This window comes from Lissotriton vulgaris, chromosome 2_1, assembly GCF_964263255.1.
Source record: "Lissotriton vulgaris chromosome 2_1, aLisVul1.2, whole genome shotgun sequence".
Lineage (NCBI taxonomy): Eukaryota > Metazoa > Chordata > Amphibia > Caudata > Salamandridae > Lissotriton > Lissotriton vulgaris.
The window spans coordinates 2,024,730,935-2,024,754,595 of NC_141687.1; the positions used below are offsets into that span (position 1 = coordinate 2,024,730,935).

At 45.7% G+C, this 23,661-nt stretch overlaps 1 protein-coding gene across 1 annotated transcript in view; it reads right to left on the bottom strand.

The window, feature by feature from the left end:
* LOC147733673 (transient receptor potential cation channel subfamily M member 7-like) overlaps window positions 1-23,661 on the bottom strand; it is a 1,613,265-nt gene that overhangs the window by 1,074,067 nt on the left and 515,537 nt on the right. Inside the window, exons 8-9 of the mRNA XM_086958251.1 lie at window positions 9,950-10,124; window positions 9,641-9,764 (exon numbers count right to left, since the gene is read on the bottom strand). Of these exons, the coding sequence (XP_086814377.1) occupies window positions 9,641-9,764; window positions 9,950-10,124 (299 nt within the window). The remainder of the gene's footprint in view (window positions 1-9,640; window positions 9,765-9,949; window positions 10,125-23,661) is intronic.

The following is a 23,661-nucleotide window of genomic DNA, read 5'->3' on the forward strand; positions in this document are numbered from 1 at the left end:
CAGACACTATAATGAAGTATGAATAATATAATAATTGTATATAGATACATTTGTGCTTAACATATGCAGAACAAGTTCACGATATATAAACAGTATGTCAATAAGCGTCTAAAAGAGCATAGTGGAGGAGGGAGACCAGAGGCTCACCTTATTTAAAAAGATTGTGGAGAACAGCTCCTCCCACTGAAGTATCTGCATCACTTGAAGCCTCCAAACAGTAATGTTTGGTAAAAGTGTGTCTGCTGGACCAAGTGGCCGCTCTGCAGATCTGATGAAGAGGCACACCAGCAAAGAGAGAGGTAGATGAGAAAATCGCTCTCGTAGAATGTGCTCTCTGCATGGTGTGTAAAGGTCTTCCCGCCTGCTGATGACACAGACTAATCGCCGCAGACATCCAACGAGCTATGGTCTGCTTGGATACAGAGTAACCTTGACGTAATCTTCCGTATACTACAAATAGCTTATCTGATTTCCGAATTATTGCAGTTCGTTGAAGATAGAACTTCAGACATCTCCTGATGTCAAGGGATTGCAAGGCTCTTTCAGCAGATGTTTAAGGATTTGGAAAGAAAGTTTTCAAAATTATCGGTTTATTAAGGTGAAAAACCATAGGTACCTTAGGCATGAAGGTGTGATTAGTACGAAGTACCACTGAATTTGAGGTGAACTGTAGAAAAGGTATCTTAACCGTGAATGCTTGAATGTCGCTGACCCTCATTGCTGATGTCAGCGCCAAAAGCAAAGATACCTTTCAAGAAAAGAACTTTAAATCCACCTTTTGAATAGGTTCAAAGGGGTGCCGCATAAGTTGCGTGAGCACCACATTTAGATACCAAGCTGGAGGTGGATGCAGAATAGGGGGAAACATACGAAATAACACCTTGAAGAATTGTTAACTAACTTTAGTAGAGTAGAGAGAGTTGGAACCATTCTGTTGAACCTTGAAATAGCTGTCAAAAACACTTTCAATTTGGAATGAGATAAACTCGATTTTGCCAATTGAAGAAGGAACGGTAAGATCTGTTCTGGTTTGGCATGAATTGGATGTAAATTGACAGAATGACACCAAGTGCAAAATCTCTTCCATTTGAGTTTGTATGTCTCAATCGTGGCAGGTGCTCGAGCATTGGCCAAAACTTCTTGATAGTCCGCAGGAATATCTAGGTGTGCGAATTCAAGGTGTTGAGGAGCCAGGCTGCTAATCTCAAGGATGCTGGGTCCGGTTGACTGATCTGACCCTTCTGGATGGACAGAAGGTTCTGTATTGGTGGAAACTGAATGGGATCGCACTCAGAAAGGAGGAGAATTTGGTGAACCAGTATTGGCGAGGCCATCTGGGGGCAATGAGAATGAGGCGACAAGGCTGTTTCTTCTTCTTGCGGATGACTCTGGGAACCAACGGAATCGGAGGAAAGGCGTAGGGATATATCTGTGACCAGTTCATTGAAAGCGCATTCCCGCACGAGTCCTTGTGGGGAAGCCAGCTTGCAAAGTGTGGGCATTTGAGGTTCTGGCTACTCGCAAACAGGTCCAGATCGGGATGGCCCCACTTCCGGAAGACTCCATCCAATGTTGGCTGATGCATCTCCCATTCATGATTGGATATTGTAGATCTGCTGAGGGAATCCGCTAGGGCATTGGAGACCCCCGGAACATGGACAGCTGAAAGGTTGATCTTGTGACGCAGTGCCCAGTCCCAGATCTCCTGGATTTGTTGAGAGAGCAGGGCCAACTTCGTACTGCCCTGTTTGTTTAAGTAATGCATACTTGTAGTATTGTCCGTCCGAATTAGTACTGAAGTCCCTTGGATGACAGCTCGAAAGGACTTCAAGGCCAAGAAAATGGCTGGCAAGTCTAGGAGGTTGATGTGCCACTTCCTTTGCTGTACATTCCACTTTCCGTTGACCGTCATTCCTTAAAGGTGTGCCCCCCATCCTTTGAGGGAAGCGTCCATGGTGATGGTGAAATTTGGTACTTCCGCAAGGAATGCACATCCTTCTTGAAAGTTCTTCATTTGAGTCCACCAGAGAAAGGCTTCTCGCATTCGAGGAGTTATGAGAATGAAGTAATCGAACAACACTGAAACCTGCAACCATTGGAGGTTGAGTTCTTCTTGCAAAGGCCTCATTCTGAGATGGCAGTTTGGGTATCAGAGGGATGCAGGATGAAATCGTCGCCAGGAAAGATTTGAATAGTCAAACTGAAACGCACTCTTTCTTGCAACAGGCGAGCTAGCTTGCAGATCTTGGGTTGTCTCTCCTGAGACGAAAGCCTGAGAGTTTGATGTCCAGCGCGTATCCCAAGAAGGTCTTCCTTTGCGACGGAATCAGATGAGATTTGTCAAAGTTGATGGAGAGACCCAGAGATTGGAACAGTGATAGACATCTTTGAACGTGCGCAAAGAATTCGCCTTGATAAGGCAGTCGTCTAAGTATGGGAAGATTTGAATGCCTTCTAAACGAAGGTGTGCGGCCACCGGAGCTAGAACTTTTGTGAACACACGGGGTGCTGACCGTAGTCCAAAGGGAAGGACTTTTAACTGAAAGTCCCTGCCAGCCACTCTGAACCGTAAGAATTTTCTGTGTCTGGGGAGGATCGGCACATGAAAATAAGCACCTTGAAGGTCGAGGGAGGCCATGTGATCCCCTACAGAAAGAAGCTGGAGGATTTCTTGAAGTGTTACCATCCGGAAGGACAGTTTTTTCAGGTATTTGTTGAGGGCACCCAGGTCGAGGATGGGGCGCCATTCTCCAGACTTTTTGTGTATGAGGAAAAATCTCAAGTAAAATCCTGTTCCTTTTTGCAAATGAGGGACTTTTTCGATCGCTACCTTCCGAATCATCAAATTTATTTGAGAAAACAGCTCCTTGAGATGAGCAAGAGGTGGGCACTTGGGAGGAGAGTTTGGAGGAATCTTGATGAATTCCAAATTGTGGCCTCTGACCACTATATCTAGGACCTACCTGTCTGTAGTAATTGCGGACCAGTTCGAGTAGATTTGGGATATTTTTCCTCCAACCTTTGACTGGGGGGGGCAGAGATGGTGGCAGGTGGCGTGTCTCCGTTTCTTGGTGGAATCTCGTCCACGGTAGTAGGGCTTCCTTCTTGATTGAGAGTAGGAGTTACCTCGCTGTCCGTATGACTGTTGCTTGTAAGGTTGGTATCTCTGATTACTTTGAGAGGTTTGGTATGACCACTGTTGATTGTAGCCCACTCTATTGGAGAAGGATCTACGTCCTTTAGCACCTCGAAAGGACGACTTACGAAACTGAAGGCTACCCAGTGATCTTGCCATTTCTGTGTCCTTTTGATAGCCTGAAGGGCCTCGTCGACATGCTGGCCGAAGAGAAACTCCTCATCAAATGGCATGTCTTTTATTTTAGCTTGGACTTCTTGGAGAAAGGATGAAGATTTCAGGCAACCTTGCCTCCTTAGCACTGCTGCACCCGCTAGATGCCACATCCACTGCTGTGTCGATCATTTCCGCAGAAGTACATTCTCCTTCCCGTAATATTTTTCTTTCCTCCGATTTTGCAGGTTCTGGTAGCATTTCAACATAAGGGAAGATGTCTGACCACATCTGCCTGTCATATCTCCCTAATATTGCTAGAGAGTTTGCGGCATGGAAGGTTGTTGCTGCCATAGTGGAGACTTTCTTCCTAATGGAATCCAGCCGTCTGCCATCTCTGTCTGGTGGAGCAGTTATAGGCAAAGAGGGGTTCCTGGCCCATCTCTGTGCTGCTTGGGCGACGACCGAATCAGCTTTAGGCTGTCCTATGAGGCATGCAGGTGAGTCGCCCGGTGCCTTATACTTCTTGTCCAGCCGACTGCAGGAAGAGAATTAGGAGTTGCCATGATGTTTAACCCTTCCTTCCAGATGAAATCTATGATGGAAATGGCCCTTACTTTCCTTTGCGGCTGATCTTTACAATCATGAAGAAAGCAGTCGTCTCCATCGGTATTAGAAATCTCTTTGTAGCCCTCTCCATCAGGAGATGGAAACCTCTGATGTCTACTGGAGGAGAGTCCGCAGGAGCTGGAGCAGATGGTGATGGAGTTTGTATTTGGTATTCATCCCACTACGACAGAACAGATTTGTCACCCACCGCTCCTTCCTCTCGGTCCTCGTCTGTGGTGTTAGCATCCTGGGAATGGTGAGATGGTGCTAGAGAAGGTGGTCTTGGAGATCTTAAAGAAGATACAGAGACCTGAGGCATGGGCGTCGATGGGAGAGACTCTGCCGATTCAGATGGAGGAAACCAGCGATAGTAGTCGTCCAACATGTATTGTATGTTATTCAGCAGGTTCAAAGGCATCTGTGCTGTGGCACCATGGAAGGAGATTGGTCTACAGGCTCAGGTAACGATTCTTCCTCCTGATCTTCATCCTGATACTTAATGAGTAATTCTGACTGACTCCTGGCAGTGCGGAATCTGTCATCTACATCGGATTGTTCGTCGTCATCTTCCGAATCCAGCAATTGTTCAGGTAACTTCAGAGGGGAGAGAGCTTGCAATGTAGAGCCACGTCTTTCCGGCAAAGTAGCTGCCGTAGCCGGCTGGACAAAGGAGGCAGTAGTCGATGTGGCAGGCCAAACTTGCAATTCCGTGCAAGTTGACAGAAGAGGTGTCGACGGTTTTGCCGTCGACGTGGCATCGTCGATGGAGTTGGTGTTAGGATAGTGACCGCCGACGAGGCAGTTGTCTTTGTCGACGGGGCAATCTTCGTCAACGATGTCTTCGACGACGAGGCACTCTTGGTCGACGAGGAGGCCATCGACCACAAGGCAGTCTTCGCCGCAGGGTGTGGCCGTCGATGATGAGTCAGTTTTCGTCGACGGTGTGGCCGTCGATGAAGAGTCAATTTCTGTAGACAAGGTAGCCGTCGACGAGGTAGTTTTTGTTGACGACGAGGCCGCTGACGAGGCAGTCTTCTTTGACAGGATCTTCTTAACCTTTGTCGTCATCGTCGACGATAGATGACATTTCCTTCATCTACGAGATTGGTCTAACTGCCACAGAGACCAACGTCGACGGAGATGAGGCGGACAACATTATCATCTTAGGCCTCGGCGACGAGAAGGTAACTGTCGACGTTGTAGTAGCGTCGCCGATGAGAATGGTCGACGAAGGAGCTGTCGACAACGGGGTTTTCTTCTGAGGAAAATCTTTCTCAAGAAGCCTTTTTGACGCCAGAGACTTTCCTGTCTTTCTTGTTGCGACACAGGAGTTGATTTTGAAGGGGAGAAGCCTTTTTTGAAGAAGGCAAAATAGAACCATTAGAGGGTTGAACTTTTCTCGACACCTTAGCTTCAGGAGAAGATAAATCTTCCTCAGCTATCCTTTTCCACGTCCCACCTCAGATAAAGGGTTATCCTGATCTTTAATCTTCTGTAGCCACAGAAGTAGGAGTCCTTCTCTATCTCCGAGGGTCTTCTGAGGGAAGGTCCTGCAAATCTTACAATCTCTCACCTCATGATCTGGATAAAGGCAGTAGATGCACTTTTTGTGGGGATCTTCTGAAAATAGCCGGAGCTTCCAACAAGATTCACAAGGTCTAAAGAGAGACTTCTTAGCAGATGACATCCCGAAAAGGAGGTGAAATCCAGAAAAAATAGTGAAGTACTAAGCAGAGCTCAGGGAGACTCCCTTCACACGACGTGCGGTAGAAAATCTGAGAGCCTGAGCCTCTGGCGAGAACATTTTGGTGGGTGCTTTAGCCTGATTGGCTGCAGTTTGGATTAATACATAATGACTATGATAGTCGTGAGTGAGGGCTAGAGCCATTGGAGGCCAGAAGCCATTTAAGTGCTGTTTTTGAAGTCCCAGGACTATTGCTAGTGCCTTTGTCATGTTCTCCAGCTCGCTGAGAACAGATGCAGGCAGAGGGGAGGGAGATTTAGAGGAAATTAGATCAGAGCATGAAAAGAGAGGACCTAAAGGGAATAGAGGGTTGGCTGGGAAGAGATCCAGAAACGGGAATAGGAGTGTGGGCCAGGTTTGAACATTTTTGCCGGGTTTCTTGCTGCTCCCAGTGTGGCCCTGGTCAATGCACCTCAGTTTTAAAATGCAGTGCCCTATGCTTTATACACCTTAGTACAGAGAACCAAGTTTTTTCAATGCTCCTCAGTCCCCAGCTTTAGTGAATTTGTACAAATATATATTTTGGCCAAGGCACCACTAAGAATTGAATATATGGATCATCCCTGTGGACTGACTGTGCACTAAAGGATTTCTGAGGAGAATGTAATGGTGTAAAGTGAGCTGTTTTAGGACCCACTTGTACACGTGCACTGTGGATTGATTGTAGACTGATTGGTCCAATTAAAATGATTAAGTGGTGCAACTCCCAGAGTGTGTTGAAGAGTAGAGTGAAAGCGTAGAAAAGTGGTCTCTTAACATGCAGTGATGCTGACCCGTGAAAACCCTGATGGCCTGCTTCTAACTCTACCTAGAGGTCTGCATACATATCCAGGAATCCCTGATGTTAGGCTGCATGATGACCCCATGGCCTTAAGGATACAGTGCACCAGTTCTGGACTCTGGTTTAAATATTGTTGTTTGGTAGTTTAGTAGCTTAGAGGTTTCGTTTATGGGATCCCAGACTACAGATACAAGAATGCACGAGGTTGTCAGTATCCCAGGACTGGAGTACTTCATCCTCAGTGACATTGAGTTATCTGGTAACCTTAACTGTGAGGGTGGTGTGTGATTTGTCGGAAACCGCGAAGGCACAGTACTATGCTGCAGTGTCTGGATATAGTATTTTCAGCCTGAATAAACTACTAATCCCTTATTGAATTATGTGAGCTGCCTCCTACATTCTCCAAGGAGCATAATGAAAAATTATGAAACCTCATCAGAACCATATTGAGCCCTAAACTGTCACATAATCACAGTGCCAAGCAGGGGATTCATTATGGCCAAATGGCAAGATGAGACTGAAAGACAGAAGACTGGAATGGTCCAATCATCAGTATCCGGGTTGGTCAATAAAGAAGGCAGTTTCAGGACGTGCCTGTGCTGTACTGCAAAACAGCACCCACAAACTTTTAAGTGTCAGCTCTTCCCCACACCAATCAGTGCCATGTTTTTTACTCAATATATGGAAACACCACCTTTAACATTAGACAGTTAAACAATTATGTGTTGGATTGAAAACAGCAGCAGAAATCAGTTAGGTAAATACAAAGAAAACAAATGCAACCACTGAATCTTACTCAGTGCTCCTCTTGCTAGGTTTTTTTTTTAGAGTCATCCAGTGCAGGGCAGGCTTTGAAGATCAGTCATAATATCACCAATGGCTTTGTAATTAACTGATTGAGCATTGGTCTCACAAAAATAGGCAAAGAAATACTCTCTCTTTATACATTTTAAACTCTGTGTGTGTGTCTGCGCACCATTTGAAACAATTTACAGCAGATAGGTACGGTTTATGTAGCACACAAAAAAAACATAATTTCTAGAAACGTTCTACTGCTGTTACTCTTTAGAAATTCCCACACTAGTTCACACTTTCGTATTTTATTATAAGGTGTTATATTCCTTTATATAAATATATTTGGACTCTAGTTCGGTCCTAAATATAGAGCATGCAAAAGCATTTTAACCTTGCTATGTAATCATTTCAAAAGTGAACAAAAGGACAAGGCCCTCAAATTGCATTTATTTAGTTCATTCTGAGTTAGGATAGGAGACCGCCTGATAAGCAGGCGGCGGTCTGACTGCCACATCACGATGCGACCCCGGAGATGGGGGTTTCAAAGTGCTCCTTTTCACGATGATGTGTGTTGCAGCCCAGGAAAAATGCCATAGAACAAGCAGTTATGAAAAAACAAACTTCTGGCATGTTCATGGACATGGAGGTGCTTGGGGGCACTACATGTGAATAAGGGGCAATTTGCAGTGGCCCACGACGGACGGGGGTACAATTTGGTGTCCCCAAAATTCGGGTCCGACAGCCTTTTCCTAATGGTCTTCCCACCATGACAAGGCTGTTGGACAGGGATATCATAATCCTGACCACCGTGGTGCCTGCCTCGGTACCGCCACCATTTGGAACTACGAATCCGACTGCCACCCCGTCAAGATCACTGATTCTGGTGGAGGCGGCAGTCTTCCCCCGAACGCTGTGGGTCCGACCGCCGGCATTGTATTCCGGCAGTCGAACCGAGGGGCTGTTGGCAGGCAGACCGCCACCAATGGTCTGTCGGTGACGGTCCCCCCCTCCCAAGCCCCCATCCCCCCCCCCCCCCCCCCCCCCCCTCATAATCAACCCCTAAATGATGACTGCCCTGCTGGAGATATGGTTGTCTTCTGTGGACACAATTTCAGACTGGTATTGGGGCAAAATAAATACTTACGATCGGTTTGATGCCTGACAACTTGGCCCAGCTGGCAGGGGTCCAACTCTTTATTTGCATTGTAACTGCAGGCACATTCACAGTCACAGGCATGGCAGTCATCTCCTCCATGAGAAACACACTTGGTGCCCAGCACACACGTCGGATGAGCTCTCTAGGTCATCAGAGTGCCAACCCTGAAGCAGCAGCCTAGTGGTTAATTGCTCCTGAACATTTCACCCATTCCTTGTCAGTGTTACTGCAATGTGGCTGAAATGTAACAGAATGCTAGCTGCGCCTTGTTTCAAGCACAGAAAGTCCATTTGTTTCTAACTGTCCGTTAATAGTGCAGTACAAAAATGTGAAAAAAACAGTATAAACCCAATTTACAGCTTAGTGCACAGACTTTTATTTATGACTCATTTACAGCTTGGCGTTAATGATGATCAGGATTTGCAACCTTTACCAAAATGCACTTTACGTCTCTGGAAAATATTCTCGTTCACTTTCGGTTATGCTGCTTTTATCAGCCGCATGGGGTCGTAGTGGGTAAGCTAGGGGTCGCGGGTGCGACCTCTGATTGATACCCATGCTTGTCACATTTGCTCTGCATTCAAAGATAGATGTAAAATGCCAGGGTGCTTCTGACAAATAGCTATTTTTTTTTTAACATGATGAGAGGATATTGTGTAAAATGCACATTGTGACAATGTTGCTGGTGAGAAATGAAAAGCTGCATTGTGTCATTTTCTTCTAACATTTAAAAAAATATATCTATATTTGATCTGTGCAAATATTTCTAAATATATGATCAGACAAAGCCCAAATGAAGTACTTTTTTTGTAATCCTGAAGTGTGATGGAAACAAAGATTTTAAATGGATCAAAACAAAAAATTGACACTACTTGGTGGTGCACAAATGACAAATATTTGCTGAAACCTGATTTCAACAAAAAGTTTGCGCTATATAGTTTTAGCAGTAAAACGATACGCCTTTTCAAATTTAGAATCATTTCACTGAAGAATGTGTTGTCTGTAAATGACAGTGTAGTACACCAAACAATCTGCTAAAACATGCTCCACTAGCTACATACTACACCTGAACATCGAATTGGTATGGCTCATTTGCTAAACTTGCTCTTTGTGTGACGCGTGCATTTTTCACAATCCCCATGAGTTCAATGATGTAACATTGATAGCAGCACTCTCACTCTGAAAATTGTCCCAGTGCAATTGTGTACGAGTGTTGTTTGCATTTTCTGCATTTGGGTCATTCCATTTCTCAGAATGGGCACTTACCAGTCCTTTGCTTTTCATGCATTCCATCAAGGTATGAAACAGATGAGCTGCCTCCCGCTGGCTAAAGTTGAAAGTATTTTTGATTCTTGAAAAGACGGACAATTCTGCTCCTTCGGGGAGAGCTCTGAAATTACAAATATTTGAAAAAAATATTTGTTTTAATTTATGCATGACAATCTCAAAAACAGGCTAGTTCCCTGTCGTTTATTTCATGTCTCTAAGGATGTCTGAATACATTATAAAGCTTTATCAGGCTAGAAAACGATGGTACTGAACTATTCCAAATGTAGGGGAACACTTGTTGCTTACCCTCCTTCTCCGGTCTGCTTGTGTAAAGATGCCAGCAGGTCTGCGGCTCTGCCTGTGCCCTCACACACTACAACTGGTACCGGGGGGCTTTGTTGCAGGTACTCCAGCACAGTCAGGATAACGCCAGGGCCACCTTCAACTACGAGTGCCACCACTGGCACACCTTGGCCAATCCCTAAAGTAACAATCATGGAGCACACTATGAAAAATGTCCTAGCTAACAAAGGAGAGTTTCAATTATATTAAGTACACAGAGCCTTTACTTTCTTCACTTTATTTTTCAGCAGCAATTTTCAAGACCAAACAGGACTGCATTTCCCATGAAACCTTGAGAAAAAGTCAAACAAACTATTCAATCAATAGCCAGAGACCCATTAATTGTCCATTGTCCCATTTGATGCCTCCTCATTCCTCCTGCAACACAAGCCGGTGACCAAAGTCCTCAGTCTTGTTTAGACAACTCATTTCTTAACGAAACAGATAGATGTCCAGAACTCAGAGAACATAGAATGCATAAGCCATACAGTAAACATAACCATAGCATCCTAATAATACATCAATTATGAGCGAAATATATATCCTACTCTTATGAAGGAATGTTCTTCCGTCTTGGGTGGGAATATGCTCCAGCTTCTTGGAAGGGCTAATCCTCGCCTCCATGTCCTTAATAGAATTGAAACTTTCTGTTACTTTAGCTAGGAACTTCCCCGTTCTATGTCAGCACTGGAGGAAAGGATTATGCTAGTGTAAAGCTTAGCAGTCACCAATGAGGCAATATTAGGGACTGACTTTAAATAAAATCTTTAAGAGTTGAATCAGAAGTCTGTGGCATTGAGAATATCCTCTAACCGCCAGCCCAGAAAAAATGCTTTCAATGTTCTAGCACCTCTTACTGAGTGAGCATTAAATATCTTTCGATCAATGCTAGCTTCCTGCATGGCCCATTTAACCCATCTAGCAATGGTAGGAGTTGAGATTGCCTTATATGGCTTCTTGAGAGCAACTAACAGTTGTTGTTCCCCATGTCGGCGGAGTTGCAATGTCATAGATTCATACGTTTTGATACATTGGCCCACACACAACTTGGGGGAAATCTGAAAAGGAGGGATAAAACAGCACACCAGAATTATATTTCTTCCTTCGTTAAAATATAGAAAGTAATCCCATCTGGGTTAAATACTCTACCCTCTAAATCCAGTACTCTCACATCCAAAACTCGTCAACATTACAATAAGAATAGCAGGGTGGCCAACTTGGCCAACTTGGCGATAATTCTTCCTCTGAGAGTTATTTGCTGGATTGCCAGGACAGGAATACATCTGAAACGGGCAGAGTATCTGGGCTCTGGAGGAAGGGACAACCTAATGCCCCATAGAAGTTTGTGAACAAAGGGATCTTCCCCTAGGATCACCAACATGGGTATGACCAGCCGAGATCGTTGATCTAAATGTATTTATTGACAGGTAAACTTGGCCTTCAGAGGTAAAGAGGCAACACAATTTAAAACATGGACAACATCAGCCCCCACTGGATCCAAGGGCTTTTGCTGACACCAACCCAACCATCAGGACTAAGCCAATCAATATTGTTTAATGGTACTGTCAGCCCACGCTTTCGAAAGGAGGGGCACAGCCAGTGCTTAATTTGTGCTGGTGCTTTCCGATGTTTAGCACCGGCATGTACTTATCAGGGCCGGGTCTACACGTGGCGGCATCTGCACATCACATATAGCAATAATGATAAGTCTCGGCAAGACTGCTTTTTTTGCGCATAGTGTTCTTCTCGTGACTCGTCTCCTGACAGAGTCCCGGTGAAGAGTGTTGCGGCTGTGAGAGCTGCCTACGCCAAGATTCATATTATATGATGCCGGCAGCGGCCCTTGGTTTAGTGTTGCCGGTAGGAGGAGTGGGACACTGATTGGGCTGGAATATTGATAGATTTGGTTCCGCTGGGCTGTGTGCGCCAGGTAGCATGCGCAGATTTCTTTCAGATTGCCACATGACGCCCCAGTACACCCCCCGCAACCGCACGCCACCCATGAGTCAAAGTCAGTCTGACTGCATTGAAGATTAGAGGCACAGGCCACCATGCCTGCTATACTACATCCACCACCACGAGCAAAACCGTAAGTATGCCATTACCATACCAACGCTGCTCTTTCATTTTTTGAGCATGGTGGCGTGACACCGGTCACCGGGGTGGTAGCTTCGGCTCCACAAGATTCTATGGATGCACTGCAGTGCCCGCCCAGGCCTAGTAGCAGCCAGCAGCCGCCAGCGTTTCCATATAATTTAGGGCCAGGGTTAAGTTAAAGGATCTGCCCCGAAGTATCCCCCCCTAAACAGTTTACTGCTTAAGAGTAGCTAAATGCCATGAAAAGCAGAATGTTGTAGTGGTTGTGGCATGCGGCAGGCAGCATGCGCATCATTTTATTGTGTTTCAATAGGCTAACCAGTTTTACGTTGAAATATTCCTTCAAGGACCTTTTTCTACTCTTCTTTCCACCCGGGCCTTATGACTTTAAATATATATGCAACATAAATATTTGTGTGTTCACGGATGTGACGGTTTCGTTTCTGTTCTCTGAACTCATTTTTTAGCATGTCTGTGTTTGTACAGTGCCTCAAAAAAGCTCTTTGAAGCATTCACAAGTATGAATGTTGCTGCTACATGCAACAAAATATACATAATAATGTGAATCAAGAAAAGAAAATCCAGGGGAGGAGCCAAGATGGCGACCGGAGCAGACGCTTGAACGCCCGGCTCCGTCGGCCCTTGGCCTCGGACTATCATCCTGAATCCTATCCTCGTCGATTTTCGAGGTGTAACGTGTGCGACGACGCGCTGCCTACGCCGCCGCTTTCCCGGAGTCTCAGCCCGCCCGGATGCCGGAGTTATTGGTGTTTTTGTTCTCCGCCCTAGACCCCTGCTCCATTGTTGCCTCTGACGGCCCGCTGGAAGCTCCACAGTCACCGGACCCGCTAGCGCCGACCTGAGCCGCGCGGTCCCGACCTCACCTCCCACCACGGATTGTCGCCAGCTGAGCCTGGGGGGGACGGCCAGACATCTCCTACACCCTGCGCCTGAAGGGCTGGGGCTGTAAGGTAAGCCCCGGTGCAGCGGGTCTCCTGCCCCGAATTGTGGACCGAGTTGTGGGAGACTGCCAACCCCCTTCTTCTATTGCCTAGTCGGCTTCACAGAGGACCCGAGGGAAGGGAGGCGACTGTTGACTATCCCTTTCGCGGCGCAATCCTGAGGGGAACTGATTCCTTGCCACGACCCCCCCCCCCCCTGGCCATTGTACCATTCGACGGTAAAACATGGTGTTGTTTGCCTGCTCGCGGCTGGGGGGTGATACTCCGGTTTTGCCCAATGCCTGCTTCGCCCTCCCTCCACCAGACACCAGTTCCACTGTGCCTTCCCTGATTGCTGCCGACGTGGGGGTGCAGCTTCCGCTGACATGCGGCTCCATTCTGGCTGCCCTACGGGACTTTCGTCTACAAATGTGTGCTGGCTTGAAGGCGCTGTGTGAACAGTTTGACTCTATGCTGTCGGCTGCGGGTCGCGAGCACTCCGACTGTCCTCAACACGGCGTGGGTCTGCCAATGCTTTTGTCCTCTTGCGGGGACGCAACGCCAGTGTGTGATTGTGCTGCACTGGTGCCTGCAACTGGCTCTCCCGGCACCCAAGGTCAATTGCTCTCCAGCTCAACATCGGATACTTTGTATCCCCGTTCATTGCTATCTGCTTCATTGTTGCCTGCCTCACCGCGATTGCAAGAGTATCCTGCTGGGAAGCACCTACCATCCTTGACGAATCGTTTACGGTGGCCTAATGCCTCCTTTCTGTGTGGCTCCTGTACATTACATGCTATGGCTGGTCTTTATGTGGTGGACGAGGGGACCTCTGCAGCTGGTCGGTGGCCATTTTGTGATCCTTCTTCACCATCTTCTCCACAGCGGCCATATTGTCTTTGTCTGTACGGGATGCGGGGCTTTCAAGTTGGGGCTGGCTTAATCTCAAGCCCGAGATCGGGCCAGGGCTAGACTGATTATTACCGCCATGGCTTCACGGATGGGCTGGACTGAGACTGGAACTGTATGTACATGCTGTGTGCACTCGTCGCGATCTGTCTTCCTTCATTTAAAATGCTGTGATAATTCATTTCCACAAGACCGTTTCTGGTGTAGTGGGTTCTCAGTGTGTGGAAGTCATAGATGGCCGAGGGTTTAGGGCGATCTGAAAATATGTAGGCTCCTCCCCACTTTCTTCTTTTTTGGGAGTTTAGATTAGAATAGTTCTATTCTTTTCTCACCCCCTTTATTATATGTGTAATGTTTTCTTATCTTTCTTTACTCTATTCTTACTCTCTCTCTTGTCTATATTTCGGGTTTATTGGGCGACAGGCACTATGCTGGGGGGGGGGGGGGGTAGGCCGTAGCCTCCGCATTGGTGTAGGGTGGGGGGGTAATTTACTGTTCTAATTAGTTCTATGGGCCTTTTTTTCTTTTTATGTTTCTGCGCTCTACTTGTTTCGATTCCGGGTCCGGGTGTGGGGTTGACAGAGGGAGGGCGGCGCTGGAGGGGTGCGTAATTGCTCAAGTGACTATCCTGTTATACAACTGCATTGCCTCACTGCCTGAGATTTTACTTCATTGCTGTTTTATTGATGCTGCCGCTCTCCCGTTTGGTGAAGATATCGTGCGGACTCGAATCTCCTTGGTTCTTATTCTTCACTGACTTTTTCCCTGATAAAATTATTTTGAAAAAACTTTAAAATTAACCTTCACTTCTCCTCCCCCTGGCGTCAAGGATCTCTCCAGTGTATAATTCATAAATTGTCGCTAATCTTGACCGTTGGCACGCAGGGGCCGTAATGTTTGTATCAGTGCTTAACCGTATCGTGGCCGGCCTGAAGGTTGTAGGCCCGTATTTGTTCTCTTAATATGCACGAATAAAGGTTTACAAAAATTTAAAAAAAAAAAAAAAGAAAAGAAAATCCAGTTTCTTTTACGTGTCCAGTAAAATTGACCACGTTTTAAAATACCATCGCTAGAATCTATGTATATTTTAGATTTACAGGGTCCACCCTTTGCAACACTACTTTAGACTTTCATATATACTTTTAACCTGTAGAGAGTAAATCAAGTTAGAAGAAGGCAATATACCTCAGTGCGCAATAGTGGGGAACGGACTTATTCTGAGTGTTGTGCAGCACAGCTTTAAGTGGGATGAAATAACCCAGGGGGCTCACCTAGGGGCATAGCCGATGTAATTAAGGGTGTTGCTTAAAACCTAAGCTAAAAATCTGTCCTTGGCATAGTGTGCTGCCCGACTGGTATTTTTCTGCTTCTGCCAGTGCACCCAGATATATAATACAACAAGTAAATCAGTAAAACTTTTTGACTGTGCGATTACTAAAAATCTATACAGTATAGAACACATAAACATCACCCCCCACCCAAAATACCCTACCCCATATAAAACCCTATATTCAGCTTTGAGATAGCGTAATAACTGTTTTTACTGCTTTGTGGTGTTAAAATTTCAGTTAAAAGACAAAGCAAGCAAAAAAAAAAAAGAAAACCTCCGAGAGTCTCAAGTTGTGTGAAAGTTCAACAGGGTTATTCTCTCCATAATGCCAATTGTCAATGGAAAAGTTCTTAAAAAGCCCCCTGTAAGACCCTGGTTACATTTCTGATTCCAGTGATTCCAATGGCTTTGCAAGAAATTCCTAAATTAGGTGACAACTAGCATGATTAGAACACCAGATGGTTCTCGTTGCTAAATAACAGGGTCCTTGAGTTCTGTGACCTTTTGATGGGAATCAAGTGCAGTTCTAACTTGATGGATAAACTTACCAACCCTACCAAGTAGACAAGTCGTAATTTCTGAAAAGCACCAGTCTGAAGCCTCTCTGCAAGTTCAATGGTCCAAATTCCGTCGGGCCGGGCACAGCAAATGGTGGCGATCGCTGGCCAGTTTTGTACAGCAGCATAAAAGGTGTAACCAAGATTCTCTACGGTAGTTGCATAATAGGCAGGCAATGGTACAGTCAGTTCGTGCCCATTTTGGGTTAAAATCCACGATCCTAAGGGCCAGGAGGCGCAGATACAGACTTTTCTTTCTTGCTTGAGTAGAAAGTGAGTCTTGCAAGTATGGTTGGGGTTTGCCGGGAATGTATGACTTATCCCGGGCCAGTGTGAGAGGGTTGTCCCGGAGTGATGACCAATCCAGTTCAAACGAAATGGTCTGGACTTGGCGCTTTACAGCTTGGGCCCAGGCAGAATAAGGAATTTCATAAAGGGGCAGCTCTTTCCCTCAATTTTCAGTAGGTCAATTCCTTGTTCCAACTTAGAGTGCCATGGGGAGCCCGCTACTCCAAATATAATTTTTAAGAAACGTTTAAGATTATTTTCAGGGTCTTTCAGTACTCTGATATAATATTTTAACAAGTCCCCCTGTAATACCAACTCCGGGCGTTTCAAGCCTGTTTCCAGCCTTAGTCTGGTGTTCCTTGCCTGTCTGGGAGCCTGTAACACAGACTTATAGGCTTTCATCTGGGCCGCATTGATAACTTTCTCAAATGCTCCTGGATAGGCTAGGTGGCCATACGTAATAGCGGGAATCCGTTTTGCCCTAAGTACAGTCAGCATCAGTTCTATTGATGGACTAACTAGGCGATGACTAAGGCGTCTAAGGGACAGGATTATTTTGTCAATTCTCAGTTTTAACTCCTTTAAATGTTTGGCTGCAGAAGCCCTCTCTGACACCCATACGCCCCGATAATTATAGGATGTGGCTGTACAGATTTGGTGCTCACCCAAAGACCATGTTGCTTTTTTTTTGTGATGGTATTTACCAAAGATTACTATCTTTGTCTTGCTCTCGTTGATTCGTAGGCTGTTTTCCTCGTTGTATATTGCAAGACTGTTTAATGCTCTTTGGAGCCCCACCCTGGTGTGGTCCATGACCACTGTGTCGTCTGCATACTGGAGTGTTCCCAAGACCAGCTTCCCCAGTCTCGGAGGTACCAAATTGGCATCTTTCAGGGCTTGCCCCATGTCCGCTGTATACAAGTTGAAGAGTAGGGGGGCCAAGTCACAACCCTGCTTTAGTCCAGAATTAGTTTCAATTCTTGATGTTGTGATTGTTGGGCTTAATTTCACCTGGACCCATGTCCGCTCATAGAGGGCTTTTATGGCTTTGACCAGGGCATGAGGGATCCCCCAGGATTCAAGTTTTGCCCATAGCCGACATCTATTTACTCAATCAAAGGCCGTGGAATAGTCAATAAAACACCAAAACAGGGGCAACTTATTCAGCACAACGGCTTGTTTCGAGAGGTAGGACAGCATTATGATATTGTCCAAGGTGGAACTATTGGCCCAAAAGCCAGTCGGAGAAGGCGGGAGAATGCAGTTCTTATCCACCCAGGCCTTTAAGTCCCTGAGTAATAGGCGGGTATATACCTTGGCTTCTATATCGAGAAGGGCTATGAGCCTGTAGTTAGCCGGGTTTGAGTGGTCACCCTTCTTATATATTGGAAATAGGACTGAGCCTTTCCAAGATGTTGGTAAAATTGCTGTGGAGAATGAATGATTATATAGAGGGGTGAGTATAGATGCAAAAAAGGCAGGGGCAGTTTTAAAGACCTGGGCAAGAATACCATTTGGGCCGGGGGCCCCATCTGATCTTATGGCTCTAATGTACCTTACAGTGTCCTCCTCTGTGTATTTGACAGGCTGACTGGGCCCTATGATGACTTTCAGCGCGCTCTGAGATTTAATAGTTACAGCTGCCACCTGTGACCACTCTGAGCTGCGAGGGTCCATCTTGTTTACCCCGCAGGTGTACAGCCCCTTCACATACTGTTCCCACACAATGCCTGCAACACTGTTTTCCTTGTGCTCACTTCTGGGGCTCAGACTATTGTATCGCCATAGCTTACTATTGTCTTTTTCTTTAATTAGGGAGAACACTTTAAGCCAGTTCTTTTCTGTCCACTGTCTTTTCAGCTCCCAGACTTTCTTCTTGTAAGTGGCTCGCAAAACAGGGATGGAGAACATCTGTGACCAGTAGATGCCTTTCTTTTTTGCCTTGATTGCCTTGTTAAGAGCTTGTTTGCTTTGAGTCAGGCTCCGCGATTTTTGACGTCTTAACCTAGAGTGTTTTAGACAGCTTCTTGCTTGGTTGGTATTACCCAAGTTCTTCAATAAATCCATGGTCAGTGTTTCCCAAAAATGTGTGATGTTCTTTATGTCTTGTGTATTTAGTTCTGCCTCCCTTTTAGCTACATACTCCAACAGGCTGTGACTGAGGTTGGTCGTCCATTTTATTCTTTTGAGGATAAGATGATGTTCGCCGCATGTGGTTGCTCCGATTATTTCCTGGGCTTTCACCTGTTCCCGCGCCAAATTGAAAGGGGTGCATAGAGGTCTGTGGTCACTTTCATCTCTTTCGTCCACAGTGAAATCACATGATTTATGGGCCAGCCATTCATTGGTGAAAATATAGTCAATGGTGGAAACATTCCTGAAGGTCGGTTTAGCGATCCATATGGGATGGCTATTTTTTTTTGCCCCATGTGTGGATTGTAGATTAAAATTTGTGAGAAGTGAAATCAGTGGGCCCAACTTCTTACTTTGGAGTGCAACAGGGGTCTGACCCAGGCCTCTTATATTGAAGTCTCCCATCATTATCACATTGTGATGCTCAAAGGTTGTGAGTAGGTTTTCCAAAGTACTGGTGAGAGATTCCATGGCCTGATACTTTTGATGTTTGGTTGGGCTAATGTAACAATTGATTAATAATAGGGGGTGGGACTCTTGTCCCGTTTTCAGCCCTTCTATTGTAATTGCTTGAAGGTCAGATGACGTCACTTTTAGTTCTCTGATTTTAAGTGTGCAAGCGTGACTTACACAAATGGATAGGCCCCCAGACGGGCGTCCAAAGATGGTCCTTTTGGTCGCTGATATGAAGTATTCATAGAAGCCGCCAATTGGGGTGGTTGTCCTCGCCCAGGAAAACACAATATGTCCCCCTTTGCGAGATAGTCAAGTGAGGCCATGTCTCTAAAAATGTTACTTAGCCCAGCAATGTTCCATGAAATAATGGTTAACACAACAAGTAATATTACACCTACAATAAACCAGGACTACTGACTTGGTAAATGACTGTTGGTTGCATATGCTAAATAAGCAACTACTGTGGCTTCCTTGAATATAATATTGAAAATGCTTCCGTTATAAAATTATGAGACAGTGAAATCACTATAACGAGTCTCTTTGATTTTACATCAAAGGCAGTTAAGAGTGGCATTGCTGCAGAGTTAAAAAAAATAGTTTCACCATGAGGATGAGGGCAAAAATAGAGAGCCCGACAGGGACCCGTCCAGACACCTGCTTTTTAGAACTGCTTATGCTAAGCACTTGCAAGACCCAGCCTACTTAAAGGACTGTTGTGCAGGAGAAGTCATGGATAGGGGAAGATATTAAGGTGGGAGGAAGAGCTATTTCGTCATTGGGTTTAAAGGCTTGAGTATTAAGGCAGGTCTTTATCGGTGATTGGGAGCTTCTCTCAATATCAACTGCAGGACTGATGTGGATTGTTTGATATGTGGGAGCATGGTGTTTCAGTTTCGGGGCTTATAAATTGATGTGGTTTTCCTCTATTGTCTTTTATTTTGCATTTCTTGATTTTGAGTCTGGCCGTGTTGTGACTCCTGGTGTGACACTGATCTCTTGAGATATGATTTGATTACTGAGAGCTTTCAACCAGCTAACAAGGATAAGCATAACTTACACTGCAACAAACCAAGTATACCTATTTTTAATTATTGATGGCACATTTGGTTAGCCACACCCCAAAACCGATGAGCTCTAAATACTGTGAAATTCCTTTGGGACTGTTGAGCATATTTAACAGATTAGCATAGTTAGCTTGCAAACACATGTTGGCTGCCTTCAGTATATTCCACGTGGTGCTTTTTCGTAAAATTAATTAAATTGAAATGTTGTGTTTTTTGCTGTTACAATTATGAATATAAGTACACCTAGAATCCTTATCTTGCCTGTGTCTCATGTTTAGATTGCTCTGACAAATGCTCATTTTCTACAGCATGTAAAATACAATATAGCAAGCAGAGAAGTTTGCAGCAAACATTTAAAGCAACCCTTTAAAGTGTGCTCTTGGTTGCCTCTTCTCTTCACAAGGTGTGCATGTTACATTCACTTGAGAGGTTTGGAATGCCTCAATACCTGCATCAAGCACACATTTAAAAGGAACTCTTCTGTGGTGTATCTGCATTGAATTTAAGAACCATATAGCGTTTTGATATGCACCTGATCATTACTGACTCTGCGCGAGTGCCAGTGACAGAAATACGCTCCAGGCTGCAGTCGCAGGGTGAAGGCGCAAGTGACAGGCCCATTTGTAATACTTGCACTAGTGACCTTTGCAATATTGTAATGCAACTGATAGGTTCTACACTTGTTAGCTGCCATAGTGGTGTTGTCACAACACAGCTGGCTGTTTTTGTTATATATTCCATCTGAATTTGTCAAGGAAAAGAGGTCTCAATACAGTCTGTTGTTTAACCCCTCATCTATTTTGTGAGAAGTGTCTGTGTGTGTGTCGGATGACAATTCTCTTATGTTACTTCCTCCCGAATTCAGAAAATGCAGTGACAAAGCCCACAGTTAGCAAGCACTATAAAGACAAGTTATCATGTTTTATGGTTCTAATATTGAAACCAGCCATATAATAACACTATATGCGGTGAATTGTCTAGGCCCAGATGTTAATCACTTGTTTGCTTCACAGTCGAAAGGCATCCTTGCTGAAATTCACATTGGGTATTACATCTGACTTTCAGCAATGCCAGTTGAAGATGTAGGTGGGGTCAATAGAGTAAGTGGGTGGAGCCAGTGAAGGAAGTGGCTGGAGCCAGGCAGAGTGGGTGTGGCCTCTGACAAACACTTGAGCACCTGGACTTCATATTTTAGAAATTAAGCACTGGGCACAGACTGTCGCAAAAGTCCTGGGACTTTCGAGCGTTCCAGGTTATCTTCTATATTATAAGATGTAGATGCCTTTCCAGGATCATATGATGTCGATTACCCTCTAAATCATGAAGGAGATCCAGGAAATAGGAGTATACGGATTGGAAAATCTCAAGAAAGTTGCAGAAGAGCCAGATACCAGACTTGCGATCTTGGGGTCACTACCATCAGATCTGCCTGTTGTCTCTGCACCTGGGCAGAAAGACGCATAATCATGGCAAATAGGGGGAAACGCTTACCCTTGTCTCCTGATGCTAATCCTGGAGAAAAGCATCAGTCATTCTCGCCCTGGGGTCCAGTCTCCAGCTGAAGTATTTGGTTAACTGGTGACCCAGGTGGAACGTGAAGAGGTCCGCTGAGAACGGGCCACATCTGGATTTAAGAGCCTGGAAGACTGCAGAGTTCAGTTTCCACAGGCTCACGTCCCGAAGATGACGGGAGTGCCAGTTGGCTACTTGGTTGGATTTCCCCCAGAGTTGTTCTGCCATTAAGGAAATTTGGAATGCCTGAGACATCAGTCCCAGACGTTCCTGGCCATATCAGAGATCTTTCGATCTCATGCCCCCAAATGGTTGACATAGCGCACCGCCACTACATTGTCCATTTACTGTAGAACTCGGCATTGTGCCTGATCCTTGGTACAGCATCTGACTGCAAACAAGCCTCCCAGAAGTTCTAGGCAAATTGATGTGATGGACTTTTCATGAGATGACCATTGTTCTCCTGTGGAGAATTCCTCACACCTGGCACCACAACCCGTACAGCGGGCATCAGACTGTACCACTATGTCTCGAAGGGAGCCTAATATCACTCGACTGTTAGCCTACATATAGGCTAACCACCACTGAAGTTCTTCCCTGACTTCCTCGGAGAGACGTACCACCTGAGATTACAAAAGTCCCCTCCGAAGGTGGAAGGCTTTGAGTCACTGAAGTGCCCGATAGTGAAAGGGTCCCGGGATTATGACCTGGATTGAGGACGAGAGTATTCCCATCATGCAGGCAATTTGTGTGAGAGAGGTGGACCGCTTGGACAACATCTATCGTACCTTGTGCCTGATCTTGTTGACCTTTGAAGAATGAAAGCTGAGAGTAATTTGAATAGAGTCCATCACAAATCCCAGAAATAACAGAGATTGTGTGGGAACCAATTCATTGGGTTGATAATGAAAACTAGGGTCTCTAAAAAGGGCAACTGCCATTGGAAGGTGCCCTGCGTTAGTCCGTGGACACTGGTCTAGGAGGAGGAGGACGTTCAGGTACACAAACTGTATGCCCTGGGCTCTGAGATGCTCGACCACAGCGACGCATCACCTTCGTGAAGCACCTGGGTGTGGACTAAAATCTGAAGAGGAGAGTATAGAACTCGTAAGTCTGCCCCTGCCATTTGATTTGAAGAAACTGGCGATGTGGTGGGAAAAAAGGGATGGTGAGGTATGAGTCCTTGAGATTGAGACACACCATCTAGTTGTTGAGTTGAAGGAGATCTCTGAGGAGGTCAATGCTCTACATTTTGAAGTATCAGAACACCAGTCATTTTTTGAACTCCTTTAAGTTGATCACAGGGCGTTGGCCGCCGTCCCTCTTTTTCTACTAGGAATTGATTGGTTAAGAAACTGGAGAGGTGAGGCGATGTTTCCACGATCATCCCTTCGGTGATCAAGTCTGTCATCTCTGCATCCACCACCGCGGCATCTGCTGCCGATAATACCAGTGGAGTAGGAGGAGCCGGTTGGGAACGTGAGCCATAGAATTCTATACAGAAACCCTGCACGTTCTGTATCAGAACACTCCTGAAGACACCCTCCACAGACCACAGAATACTCAAGAATTACCACCCCAATCTTGCTGCTCCTGAGAAGAAGGCCATCAACCACCAGCTCACCAAACACCTTGAAGAAAACAACCTGCTATACCCTCCCAATTGGTCTTCCGCGCAAACCACAGCACCAAGATGGCCCTAATCGTCACAACAGACAACATTAGATCCCTCCTCGACTGGGATGAAACAGCAGCCGTAATCCTCCCCGACCTCTCCGAAGCCTTTAACACCGTATCCCATCACACCCTCATCAACACTCAATCACATCAGCTACCACACCATCTGCATGCCCTGAACAAATTTCAGATCGTTCCTCTTTACCACCAGGAAAACAGTCACCCAGGCCCTTGTCACCAGCTGGCTCGACTATGGAAATGCTCTCTACTCGAGCACACCATCTAACTCTTCAAGAGACTCCAGACATACAGAATGCAGCAGACAGACTCAATTTCCTCAAACGAGACCACATCATCTCTCACAGCAACAACCTCCAATGGCTATAAGTGATACCAGTTCAAGCTCCTGACACACACCTACAGAGCCCTACACGAACAGGGACCAGCATACATCTATCTCTGCGTGAACTTCCACCAACCCGACAGACACCTGTGCCCCTCCTCTCGCCCTCCCTCACACCTCCCTGCATCTGCAGCAGGCACAGCAGAGGTCACGCTTTTTCCTACCTCGCTGCGAAGGTCTGGAAAGACCTGTTCCATCACCTATGAACATAACCCTCCCTGGCAGAATTCCATCAGAGAATTCAAGATCCAGCTCTTCGACTGAGACCAATGACACCTCAGTGCCCGGATAACCTAAGGGGTTAGAAGC